At 44.2% G+C, this 14,053-nt stretch overlaps 1 protein-coding gene across 1 annotated transcript in view; it reads left to right on the top strand.

Moving 5' to 3' along the window:
- The window catches only part of LOC148524684 (inactive hydroxysteroid dehydrogenase-like protein 1), a 32,935-nt gene extending 25,484 nt beyond the window's left edge, over positions 1-7,451 (top strand). The window contains exon 4 of the mRNA XM_088471972.1: positions 7,359-7,451. Within this exon, the coding sequence (XP_088328098.1) occupies positions 7,359-7,451 (93 nt within the window). The remainder of the gene's footprint in view (positions 1-7,358) is intronic.
- The last annotated feature ends 6,602 nt before the right edge of the window (positions 7,452-14,053 follow it).

Genomic DNA, 14,053 nt, shown 5'->3' with positions numbered 1-14,053 from the left:
AAACCAATCATTTCAGCGCCAGGGTCTGCCACACAACTGTGGCTGAAATGATTGGTTCGTTTGGGCCCCCACAAAACAAGCTGGCAATTAATGTGTCCCTGCACAAACTGGCTCTACGGAGGCAAGATGTCATCCTCATCCTCCTCATCCACCGATTCCTCACCCTCTTCAGTGTGTACATCCTCATCCTCACAAAGTATTAACTCGTCCCCACTTGAATCCACCACCACAGGTCCCTCTGTACGTTCTGGAGGCTGGTCTCCCTGGAAGAGCTGATAATTCATTTTGATGAACATCATCTTCTCCACATTCTGTGGAAGCAACCTCCTACACCTTTCGCTGACAAGGTTCCCGGCTGCACTAAACACTCTTTCGGAGTACACACTGGAGGGGGGGCAACTCAGGTAAAATAGAGCCAGTTTGTACAGGGGCCTCCAAATTGCCTCTTTTTCCTGCCAGTACAGGTATGGACTGTCTGACATGCCTACTTGGATGCTGTCACCGATGTAATCCTCCACCATTCTGTCAATGGTGACAGTATCATATGCAGTGACAGTAGACATGTCAGAAATTGTTGCCAGGTCCTTCAGTCCGGACCAGATGTCCAAACTTGGTCCTGCCTGCCCTGCATCACCGCCAGTGGGTTGCTTAGGATACCTAAGTTTTTTCCTGGCAGCCCCAGTTGCAGGAGAAAATGAAGAAGGAGCTGTTGACGTGTCACGTTCCACTTCAGCTGACAGTGTGTTCACCAGCAGGTCTTTGCACCTCTGCAGGCTTGTGTTGGCCGGAAAGAGAGACACCACATAGGCTTTAAACCTAGGATCGAGCACGGTGGCCAAAATGTAGTGGTCTGATTTCAACAGATTGACCACCCTGGAATCCTGGCAAAGCGAATGAAGGGCTTCATCCACAAGTCCCACATGCCGAGCGGAATCGCTCCATCTTAGCTCCTCCTTCACTTTCTCCAGCTGCTTCTGCAAAAGCCTGATGAGGGGAATGACCTGACTCAAGCTGGCAGTGTCTGAACTGACTTCACCTGTGGCAAGTTGGAAGGGCTGGAGAACCTTGCACAACACGGAAATCATTCTCCACTGCGCTTGAGTCAGGTGCATACCCCCTCCTTTGCCTATGTCATAGGTGGATGTATAGGCTTGAATGGCCTTTTGCTGCTCCTCCATCCTCTGAAGCATATAGGGTTGAGTTCCACCGCGTCACAACCTCTTGCTTCAGGTGATGGCGGGGCAGGTTCAAGAGTGTTTGCTGGCGCTCCAGTCTTCGGCACGCAGTCGCTGAATGGCGAAAGTGGCCTGAAATTTTTCAGGCCACCCAAAGCGTCTCCTGCACGCCCCTGTCGCTTTTCAGAAAATTCTGCACCACCAAGTTTATTGTGTGAGCAAAACATGGGATGTGCTGGAATTTGCCCAGATGTAATGCCCGCACAATATTGGTGGCGTTGTCAGATATCACAAATCCCCAGGAGAGTCTAAGTGGGGAAAGCCACTGGGCGATGATTTCCCTCAGTTTCTCTAAGAGGTTGTCGGCGGTGTGCCTCTTACTGAAACCGGTGATACACATCGTAGCCTTGGAACGAGCTGGCGTTTCTGAGATGCTGCGACTGGTGACGCTGCTGCTGTTGCTGTGTAAGGTGATACATCTACCCAGTGGGCTGTCACAGTCATATAGTCCTTAGTCTGCCCTGTTCCACTTGTCCACATGTCCGTGGTTAAGTGGACATTGGGTACAACGGCATTTTTCAGGACACTGAGGAGACTTTTTCTGCCGTTTCTGTACAGTCTCGGTATAGCCTGCCTAGTGAAGTGGAATGTAGACGGGATTTGGAACTGGGGACACACTACCTCCATCAATTGTCTAAATCCAAGTGCACTAATGGCGGATACCGGACGCACGTCTAACACCAACATAGCAGTCAAGGCCTCAGTTATACGTTTTGCTTCAGGATGACTGCTGTCGTACTTCATCCTCCTCGCTAAGGACTGTTGGAGGGTCAATTGTTTAGTAAAAGTAGTGGTGTTCCTACTTCCTCTCTGGGATGATGAATGACTCCCAGCAGCAGCAACAGCAGCAGCGGCAGCAGGAGGCGTAGCAATGCAGGATCCTCCGGAGGAATCCCGCATAGGAGAGTCAGTCATGCCAGTGACATGGCCTGCAGGACTACTTCCGATCCTGACTAAGGAGGAAATTGCCGAGGAGGGAGTTGACGGTGTGGTTTGCAGGCGCTTGGATACAACAGGACAACGGGATTTAGGTGTCCCTGGACTGCTTACGGTCTTAGCCAAAGTTTCTGAACTTGACAGTAACTTATTATGAACGCGCTGCAGGTGCCGTATAAGGGAGGATGTTCCTAGGTGGTTAACGTTCCTACCCCTACTTATTCCACCTTTACATAAGGTACATATGGCAAGACAGTTGTTGTCCGGATTTGGATAGAAATATTGCCAGACTAAAGAGGTGGAATGTTTGGTCTTCTGCCCAGGCATGACCATGATGGGCTTTTTCATCCCACGAACAACAACTGTCTCCCCCGGAGCCTGATTTAAACAAACCACATCACCATCAGAATCCTCCTCGCCAACTTCCTCCTCAGCGCCAGCTACACCAGTATCCTCATCCTGTTGTACTTCAACAGTGATATCTTCAATTTGCATATCAGCAAGTGGACTGTGGGTGCTCCTTTCAGCACTTGCAGGGGGCGTGCAAATGGTGGAAAGAGCCACCTCTTCCCGTCCAGTGCTGGGAAGGTCAGGCATCGCAACCACCACCACACTTGGACTCTCCTTGGGGATTTGTGATATCTTCTTAGAAAGCACAGTTCTTCGCTGTGCTTTTGCCAGCTTAACTCTTTTGATTTTTTTAGTGGGAGGAGGGCTTCCATCGTCATGTGAAGCTGAACCACTAGTCATGAACATACTAGGGATCGACCTTAGCCGTTCCTTGCCACTCCGTGTCGTAAATGGCATATTGGCAAGTTTACGTTTCTCTTCAGCTGATTTAAATGTTTTTTTCAAGGTCATTTTCCTGAACTTTGTCATTTGGGATTGTATGTGCCCTCTATTATGACATTGGGCATCGGCCTTGGCAAACGACGTTGATGGCATGTTATCGTCTATGTCATGACTAGTGGCAGCAGCTTCAGCACTAGGAGGAAGTGGTTCTTGATCTTTCTCTATTTTATTTTTATCGGAGAAAGTTTGGTCCTCCATTTATGTTATATCGATTTGATATATACGTGCGGCTAAACACAGAAAATATTTTTTTTATTTTTGCTGGAGAGTAGTGCACTTTGTGGGTTACACCAGCCTTTAAGAAATGAGCCAGCCGGCTCTTTACTTATGGGACACAGGCGCACGCTTGGCGCTGCTCCTTTGTGGATGCACGTGCAGCTACTGCGCACACAATTCACAAACACAGAAAATAATTTTTTTTCTGGTTTGGACTGGAGTGTACTTTGGGGGTCACAGCACCCTTTAACGGTCAAGCCAGCCGGCCCTTTACTTATGACACAGGCGCACGCTTGGCACTACTTTGTTGATGCACGTGCGGCTACTGCGCACACAATTCACAAACACACAAAAAATATTATTTTTTTGGTTTGAACTGGAGTGTACTTTGGGGGTTACAGCACCCTTTAACGGTCAAGCCAGCCGGCCCTTTACTTATGACACAGGCGCACGCTTGGCACTACTTTGTTGATGCACGTGCGGCTACTGCGCACACAATTCACAAACACAGAAAATATTTTTTTTTTTGGTTTGGACTGGAGTGTACTTTCGGGGGTTACAGCACCCTGTAACGGTCAAGCCAGCCGGCTCTTTACTTATGACACAGGCGCACGCTTGGTACTACTTTGTTGATGCACGTGCGGCTACTGCGCACACAATTCACAAACACAGAAAATAATTTTTTTTGGGTTTGGACTGGAGTGTACTTTGGGGGTTACAGCACCCTTTAACGGTCAAGCCAGCCGGCCCTTTACTTATGACACAGGCGCACGCTTGGCACTACTTTGTTGATGCACGTGCGGCTACTGCGCACACAATTCACAAACACAGAAAATAATTTTTTTTTTGGTTTGGACTGGAGTGTACTTTCGGGGGTTACAGCACCCTTAACGGTCAAGCCAGCCGGCCCTTTACTTATGACACAGGCGCACGCTTGGCACTACTTTGTTGATGCACGTGCGGCTACTGCGCACACAATTCACAAACACAGAAAATAATTTTTTTTTTAGTTTGGACTGGAGTGTACTTTGGGGGTTACAGCACCCTTTAACGGTCAAGCCAGCCGGCCCTTTACTTATGACACAGGCGCACGCTTGGCACTACTTTGTTGATGCACGTGCGGCTACTGCGCACACAATTCACAAACACAGAAAATATATTATTTTTTTACCACTTGGGGGGAGCACCCCTGATGGACAGAGCACCCCCTGAACAACACTACAGCACCCCTTTAGGACTGGGACACTGCACAGGACTTTGGAGTGGACACAGCCCCTATGGAGAACTGACTGCACAACACAGTCCAGCCAGCCCCTATGGACTTTGAAGTAGTGGACACAGCCCCTATTAACAACAGCAGCACAGCACAACACAGCCAGCCCCTATGGACTTTGAAGTAGTGGACAACAGCAGCACTACACTACACTACACTACACAGCCCAGCCAGCCCTAACTCCCACCCTCCCTCTTCACTGTCCACAGCCGAGTGAGACAATGGCGCCGACGCGGGTACCTTATATAGGATCCAAAACCCGCGAGGCTCGGAAGGCGGGATGATGACGTTTTGCCTCGATTTCAGATCCGAGTCAGGCGGGAAAAGTCGAGCCTGACTCGGATCGGACTCGGATCGGGGGGGCTCGGGGGGGGTTCGGATTTCAGAAATCCGAACCCGCTCACCCCTAGTTTCTATAAGTGCCGCAGGGCAGGCTTACTGGGATCTGTAGTCCCACTGTGAAGAACGATATTAATTTTATGTTTAACCCATTACCCCAGCAACCACTGCCTCCAGGGGTGCAAGGAGGAGCCCTGTAAAAGGGGTAAAACACTGGCTCCGATAGGTGCTCAGTCCATGCTCACTGTCGCAGGTTGAAGCCGGGTTTTTGGTGGAAAAAAGGTATAACCAGCACACATCACACGCTGTGGCCACATGTATTCTGGCCAGTGGAGGGTGTAGAGAGACACTATGCCCTATGTGCAGACATACAATGTGCAGCAGCATTCTACTGGCAGCCATAGTGCTGCTCACTCATCTGCATAGCACGCCAAGTACTGCCTGATATACAATAACACACAAAAATCATGCTCAATGCAGCCACTTTAATTACCCTGTTTTCTCTCTAGCTGAGGGAGGAGTCTATTTTTATGGGGACCCGTCTCCTCTCCACAGATTAGGTTCCTGGCTCCTCCCGGAGGCATCAGGCTACCCAATGGTGCATATTCATCCCATTATGGCTCACTGCTTCTTCCTCCTCCTCATGCTGATACTGCACAAATGCGCTGCCTCCCTCTTTTGGAGCCCTGTGCTGCTGTGTTCTAGTGGTGCAGTTGTCCCCCCTCAGCAGCTGACCCTGGCGTCCACTGGGCCCCTAGAACAAGCCTGGGCCCAGGTAATTAGGACCTGCTTTCCCCCCCTCTTGGCGCCCCTGTGTCTGCCCTCCATTGGAAGAGGAACTGCACCTAATCGTCTTGTTGCACCAGAGATTGTGATACCCAGGAGGTCAGTCCAGAAGGCATATAACTTAACCAGGCTTATTGGTTTATTAACCCGCAGATAATAGGTTACTTGTTAATAAACCAATGAGCCTGGTTAAGTTATTGGTTTATTAACCAGCAACCACAGACCCCACTGTCACCACTGCTTATTCTTAGAGGGCAACTGCCACTACTGAGTATATATACAGGTGTGAGCTACTCTATCTACGTACACCAACTGTATTACTCCCATAAGCTCCTGGCTAGATCTGTCGCTATCTGCTGTATGTGTATGCCTGCATTAACCCTGTGTTACCCTGCAACCTATTATCTGCTGGTCAATAAACCAATAAGTCTGGTTAAGTTACCTGGTTGTGGACTGACCTCCATCGCACACCACTGACATCTATCAAGATCATAGGTTGTGCCAATAACACTCCCATGAAACTTCCATGACACTCCTAGAAGTGCATTGTCACCTCACAATTGTTGCCCCGAAACGCTCTAATTCACGGAAAGACAGATACGGCCAAATTCCGCCCGATTCTGAATAAGACAAACATATAAAAAAAATGTATAAATGTGCTTTTGCGCGTGCGCTGTATGCATAAACCCACCATCTGTCCAACTCAGGCTCATAATGTGCATGCACATCTGGTGTCTGTGTATGAACAGAGTGGCAGTGGTAGGTTAATGTCAATTGTCAAAGGAGAGTGTGTAATGTCCCTCAATGCTATGGATGGACCCATGAGAGCTGAGAGGGGGCAGGTACTAATTTCCTGGCTCCGGGCTTTATGGATGAGCTCAGCGGCGGTGTCACGGTCTCCTCAACCCCGCACAAGCTGCTGTGTGCTGGGCTGCGGTGGGACCAGTGAGTCTCCTCTGCCTGTGTGGTTGAAGTGGGGGGGAGCAATCCCACTGATTGCACCCCCATCCCTGGATTTGGCTGACGGGCACACAGCGCCTCTCTGTGGACCGCATTGCACTGCTTTGTGGAGTTTTTTTTTTTTTTTTACAAGCCGTGGCCACATCTGACATTAGACCATGCCCCTAAATTTACAGGGCTCCACAAGGCTCACTACAGCCCTGGGCGAACCATGGCCAGCAATCAGATTTCTCTCTTTTCCTGTTAAAATCTAAACGGAATGCCTGTTTTTAATAATCTCAACATAATCTCTTGTAACATTATATTGTGTATGGTAAAATACACAGGGACAAATTGTAATTTTTGTTATGCACCAGAGCCCTGGATATATTTGCACATTATTTTTAATTAAGTTTTTGCCACATAAAAACTTCTGAGACAAGGAAACTGTAAAATGCTATGCCAGAATGGGAAAAGGAAATCACTGGGTTTAGGTAAATAAACGTAATGCTAAAATAAACACAAAAGAGCCAGATTATACTGTACATATTTTATGTTGATAAGTGCATGTCTATTATAGACTGTATTTATAATCATTCCAGGTATTTTACTGAATGCTAAGTAATTTTATAGATTAATCAAATATTTTATATAGTGCATATGATTTTACTGTTTAGCATATCTACATTTCACTGTTTCTGTTGTTTACTGTGATAAAGGTAAAGAAAAAATGGTATGTAATATAAAATATAGTTTTCTCTAACAGTTTTATTTATCTCCAGGCTTCCTTGGTTTGCTGGATACCAGAGTGGATTTCGGTGTCTCTGCTCACCTATATCTGTAACATCTTCCAAGAGGAATATATTTCAAAGTAATTGGAGGCTGTAGAGAAGGACATCTGCCTTTACTATAAAGAGAGAAAACGAGGTCTTCTACTCTAAATGCTGTCAGAGCTGTTCCCCTACCAATCTGTAATGCATAGAAGAGGAAGTAAATAAAACACACCCTGCAAAGTAATATGAACATTCTGACTGAGGTAGAATACTTTTGCAAACCAATTTATCAATTAAAAAAAAATTACTTTAGGCTAAATTTTCTAAATGGGAGGTTTGAAGTAATTTCATACCTACCAGAAGCTGCCGCGGATTGATGTCTGGTTCTATTGAGCAGTATCTATTCCGCACACCTAGTGGCGGGGGGTTATGAGATAATCATTAGCTAATAATAATAATATTATGATTATTCTTTGCATGTGGACTATAGATCCAAGCAAGCCTGCCAGGGATGATGGCACATGGCGAACTACAACTGATAGCATGCCCACCATTCGGTGCATACCCAACATTCGGTGTGTGTGTCCTGTCTTTATTTAATATTTTTTTAAAGGTAGACTACAAGTGCCAGTGAGCCCTTGATGCCTGGTCTTGCTAGCACTTGTGGTTCTCCAAGTGCCATTATCCTTGAAAGGCTTGTTGGGACCTGTAGTCTACCTGTAAAGAACAATATTATTAACTACTCATTACTTCTGCACCCACCTTCCCCAGGGCTAGGTGTCCTTAGGGAGGGGGAATCCCATTTTTTGGGTTCCCTACTTCTCTAGGGATTCTAGCCGTGGGTTGAGCACTCTAGGAATGGTTTCCATTATGGCAGGGGAACCGCACGGTGCGTGTCTCTCTGTTATAGTGTACCAGTACTTGCTGTTTCAGCCTAGTGTGGGTTAATAAATAAGTAGGCTATATCAATAGAATAACAGACAAATCAAAATAAAAGAGTATGTATAGATAAAAAAATTCACCCAATCCACAGGGACAAAAAATAATGTCCAGATAGTAACACTTGTTCAGGAAGCATAAATCCAGAGAGAGTTCTTTGTTGCAAAGAAATGACTGGTGCTCAGTTTGAAAATGTCCAGCAGGAAATAATATTTACCGGTTGCAGTGTCCAAACAATAGTGCGGGGTCCTTTAGCAACGCCAGCACAGCTTTTGCAGCAGAAACCGTTCCCTATGGCACAGGTCTGGTCCGCTAATAATTTAGACAGCTGTCTGTGGCCCCACTGCACATATGCTCCTGATAGGTAATGTGCAGTGGAGGATGAAGTAGCCAGTCCCTTACGCGTTTCACTGGCACAGCTTTATCAAAGGTGACAATGTACTGGCAGAGACTCCTTTTTATGTTGGTTTGTTAAAATGGCTGCTGATTAGTTGCTGTTGTGCGTCAATCAATTTTTTAGGAATTAATACAATAAAAAATGCATATTTTATAAAGCATAACACATATGATATATAAATAGATAAGTGGGAGGTAGACCCATATAGATTTGTATCTTAAATCAGCATAAAAACCCATTAATATAGGAGAACAGAGTGTAACTTACATTATTAATCAGCTGCGGTCCTGCTCAGTCCGTCCACGTTATGTAAACAAACGCCACGTGGGTTGGAACAGAGCTAGCCACATGTAGCCTGCAGCCGCACGTCATCCCACCCCGTCCACGTGATGTTAACAGCAACACGCGGGCGGGGCGGATCCACGCGGCGCAGAACAGCTGTCAGAAATCATGTGATGTAAACATAGATCGCGTCATGCAGAAAGAGTAATAATCATGATAGTACATGGGCTAAGGAGCATGCATAACGATTAGAAAAGAGTATTTAGGCAACAATAATAGATGTAAACAGTGTTTAATAAGTATGATAAACATGTTAACCCAGAAAGAGAGCTGAAGAAACAATTTCTTGGCAATATATTCGTTACATTTTGGAGTTGTCTTGTTAAACTATAAATAAATATTTCAATGTAATAGAAAATTCCAAAGACTTATAGGAATAATAGGAACACACATTAATAAGTATCTGTAACATCTATTAATAATATTCTGTGGAAATCTATTAACAATGATTTATAGTAGTTAGCGCATTAATCTTGGGGAATAAACACTAAGAAGTACAGATGGACAGATTGATAATACATATATCAATATAAACAGTCATTGGATAGTCAGCCAAAAATAGTGACCTATGTGGTCCGATAAATCGAAATCAACTTGTATAGAAGACAAATTAATTAAAATCCAGTGGGTTTACATAAAGCAGAAAACCGCATTTTATATAAGGGAAACAAAATAAACAACAATTCTAAAGAATGGAGTTAAGTTCCACTGCCTCGCTGAGGCCATTAGGACGGAGAGAGTTCATTCTGAACATCCAAAATGTCTCTTGTTTACAAAGGAGTTTGAATCGATCCCCTCCTCGTGAGGTCACAGCGACTCTTTAATACCAATAAGCCTCAACGAGCGTGGATCTCCATTGTGGAACTCATTAAAGTGACGAGAGACGCTACGTAGTCTGTTGATTATGTTTCTTCGGTGTTCAATAAACCGAATTTTTAGACTGCGAATAGTTCTACCTACATACTTCAGGTTACACCCACATATAAGTACATATATTACATAGCTGGTGATGCACAATGGGTATATTAATGGGTTTTTATGATGATTTAAGATACAAATCTATATGAATTTGCCTCCCACTTATCTATTTATATATCATATGTGTTATGCTTTATAAAATATTTTTTATTGTATTAATTCCTAAAAAATTGATTGATGCACAACAGCTGCTACTTCACCCTCCACAGCACATTACCTATCAGGAGTATATCCCACTTTGCTACGGGTGCCACAGACAGCTGTCTAAGTTACTAGTGGACCGGGCCGGTGCCATAGGGGACGATTTCTACTGCAAAAGCTGTGCTGGCGTTGCTAAAGGACCCCGCACTATTGTTTGGACACCGCAACCGGTAAATATTATTTCCTGCTGGACATTTTCAAACTGAGCACCAGTCATTTCTTTGCAACACAGAACTCTCTCTGGATTTATGCTTCCTGAACAAGTGTTACTATCTGGTCATTATTTTTTGTCCCTGTGGATTGGGTGAATATTTTATCTATACATACTCTTTTATTCTGATTTGTCTGTTATTCTATTGATACAGCCTATCTATTCAATACTTTTTATAGTTATTTGTGCATATGATTATTATTGTTATTAAATTATGCCATGCCTAATTACATGTCTATGTCTGAATTTTGAGCGCTGTATTCCTTTCTACTGTATATTTCTGTGTATGTGAGGATTAACCACCCTCCTCTTTATACAGCAGCTCATTTTACATTAGATATCTACCCCAGTAAATAGCGCCTCATCAGTTTCCACTAGGTACTGTTTCTTTATTACTGGGTTAATAAATAATTGGGGGGACCCTGATAACGCAGGAATATGTGGACGTACATATTCCTTCAGTAATTCACAAATATATGTATGCTTATGTAACTTTATTTTCCTGCACTGCAATTTAGAGTATATAGAAATGATTGAGACTATATATAGGTTGTGCGAGTTTGTCGAATGGCCTCAGGACTAGAGAGGATAAGGCCTTCCCTTTTCTCTCTAAAGTAATCAAGTGTGTGTTTGATGCAGCAGCGATCTAGTTTGATATTTTAGCTAAAAGCATGTTAAATGATGTATTAAAAAGTATGTAGAGATTAGTGTTTTATTTCTCTACAGTTGTGATTAACTGTGGAGATATGTATAGGTTAAACTGCTATATACATTGTTCTAGCAATAAGAATTATAAGTTTAAAATATATTAGTTTTAACATGTCCAGAACAGCTGACAGCAAGTCTCAGTTTTTATATAAACAAATGACCTAACTGAAGATAACATTTAACTGCAATAAGCAGAAATTAAGGTTAAATGAGCAATTATGTTACAATTCTACATGGGAACAAAAAGATAACACAGAAGAGTGTCAATATTATGGCTAAATCACAGATGACCAATGAGGGCCTAGCACATACAAATATTAATTAAATTAATTGTACTAATTAGATTAACTGGAAGTATAAACAAAATGATAGTATAAAACTCACCAGAGAAAGAGGGAGGGGGGAGCATTCGGAGAACAGAGAAGAGAGCACAGGACGAGGTTAGGTGGTGCCGCTGCCGTTATGTATGTATGAAGTATTGGCTGGCTGCTATTCTGCACTGAGTGTCACAAATTTATTTTACAATAGTATTTCCTATTGCTGTTGGTATAACTTATCTTTTTGTTGTGAGTCTGCATTGGCAAAATATATGTATGATTAAGCTGTCTTAAGTAAAAGCATTGTCATTTATTTTAGAATCTGTATTTGTGTGATTTATTTCATTACTCTTTATACCAAGTAAGGTTTGTAAGTAATCCAGAACACATCATGGTATCAGACCCCATGCCATTTTTCCCCCTATTTTTTACTACCAGCCTAGACACCCAGAGCTGGTCATGAAATTGCGGTGGATCCCTACACATTTTTTTTTTCTCATTGTTTCATATTTTTTTATATTATACAGGCCTGCTCAGATCTTAGAAGAAGGAGACAACACTCGCGGAGCTAAAAAATATGCATTCCCACAAATCTGTATACTGGCGCATGTAGTTCTTCAAGTGCCAGAATACAAAAACAATCATGGGCTGTCAGTTCATGCAGGACCTTACAAGTATTTGCCCTATATCTTGCTACCTATGACCAGGGCTAGTCTGCATTAGGTGTGTGGGTGCCTGATCATATGGAGGGTTAGGCCCGATGCTTAGCAACTTGTGTACTTACACAATATATGGCAATCCATGGGGTTTAGTAAACTGCCACTTAGATAAATGGGATAGTTTCTATACCTTACAGGTAATAAGTTTAGGGTTGCAATTTTAACAGACCATTTATTAATATTATCAGAAAATGGCAGTTAACTGTCAGCTGTTATCTCTCCTATATTCTTTTGTTATGGATGTGTAAGCTGAAGATCCATTAATTCATTATTTGTATGCAGCACTTCAGGTTTTGATGGTGAGCACTGAAGTTCCTGAATAATAGTTGCAAGCAAGTCTAATTTGTGGGTGGATGTTGCAATTCCATGGACTCTGCTTGTGTCCAAGCCAACTATACACAAATTTGAGCAGCTACAGGCATTTGAGAGTCATACACATTTCATTTGCACCTTCACATGCGAGAGCCAAGGATCAAAGCATGGGAAAGTAGCCAGGAAAGAACAGGATTCAGAGTGCTTGTTCACAGAGACTAACTAATTTGTCCATGTCTTGTTCCCCAGAAGCTGCAATATATAGTCCTGAAATAAGCTTCAAGACTTGGCAACTAATTACTAGCAGCAGGTCATTGCATTCTGCCCCAGGCGGGTCCATTAGAACCATTGCTCCACAATTCTCTTATGAAGTCTGCCAAGATCACAGCGAACGATCCAGACACAGGGAGACTGGTAGTAACTACCGCTCTGACATGCATGCACAGTGGGAGCTGGGGCGTGTGGCATTCCTACTAATAGGGAGGCAGAACAGACCTACCGCCGCAGAAGAGGAGGACCCAGCTGGCCACCATGGATTGGGTAAGTATGGAAGTGGAGCAGTGGGCGAGGCGGGATGTGATAGAACGGGATTGTGGTGGACGGAGTGGGGAAATTGCAGATGGAGCAGAGTAAGGGGGGGCAAGCAGCAGTCAGAGCAGGTGGAAAGAGGGGATAAGGATGGACAGAGCAGGGTACGGGGTGGAACAGTGGAGGGAGGGGCAAAGTGAGGTGACCCGGTTGTTAATGTCATTTAGATATTTTGATATGTCAGTTTATTTTGTTTTATTCTTTCTACCTATTTTCTTCTTTCTACACACTTGTGCATCAGTCTTCATCAGAATTTATAGTTTATCATATTTCTTTTTTAAGAGCATGGGATAAGTCAAAGTGAATTACTCACAGGGAACTATTATATAATCCTACTAAATGTCTGTCTAGCAGCTGCAAAGTGAGAGCAGCAGGAAGTCCCCCACCATCCCCTCACAGCTCTCACTGGCTGCCTGACTCCCATACACAGCCGCTCGTCTCCCCAGCACTGTTTGGTTGCACAGAGCTGTTCCCTGAGTCCTGTCAGTGATTGTAGCTAACTATCCCCCCGCGCATAGCTAATATAAGCGGTAAAGCCAAATACATTTTGAAATTATTATATATATAAAATTAATTTTGTTTGTCTGTTTGTTTATGCATTCGGACACCCCTGCCCCGATTGGGATGGAACCAATGTGAGGTGGTCCAGTTGAATCTTGGTCAGGTTTTAGGGGGTGGTTAGGATCGTGGTCGGACCTCCTATTGGTGTACACTCTACAGTACTTTGACCTGGAGATGCTGGGAGGAACTTTGACCTGGGGAGCCTGATCTAGGCCTTCCACTGGCTGGATTTGGATGAAAACTTCACAGACAGGTGACAATTGGTCTGGGATGCCTAATTGAGTGGTTGGGGTCCCGGTCGGACCTCACAGCGGAGTGCACAGAGCAGAACTTTGACCTAGGGAGCCTGTACTGGGCCTTCCACTAGATGAATATGGATGGCATTACACAATTTGGACAAAAACTTCACAGGGTGGCAACATTGGATCCTA

The sequence above is a fragment of the Taudactylus pleione genome, unplaced genomic scaffold, assembly GCF_031769625.1.
Source record: "Taudactylus pleione unplaced genomic scaffold, aTauple2 ptg000117l, whole genome shotgun sequence".
NCBI classification, from domain to species: domain Eukaryota; kingdom Metazoa; phylum Chordata; class Amphibia; order Anura; family Myobatrachidae; genus Taudactylus; species Taudactylus pleione.
The sequence above is the reverse complement of the archived record's forward strand: the minus strand, read 5'-3'. Positions and strand labels throughout refer to the sequence as shown.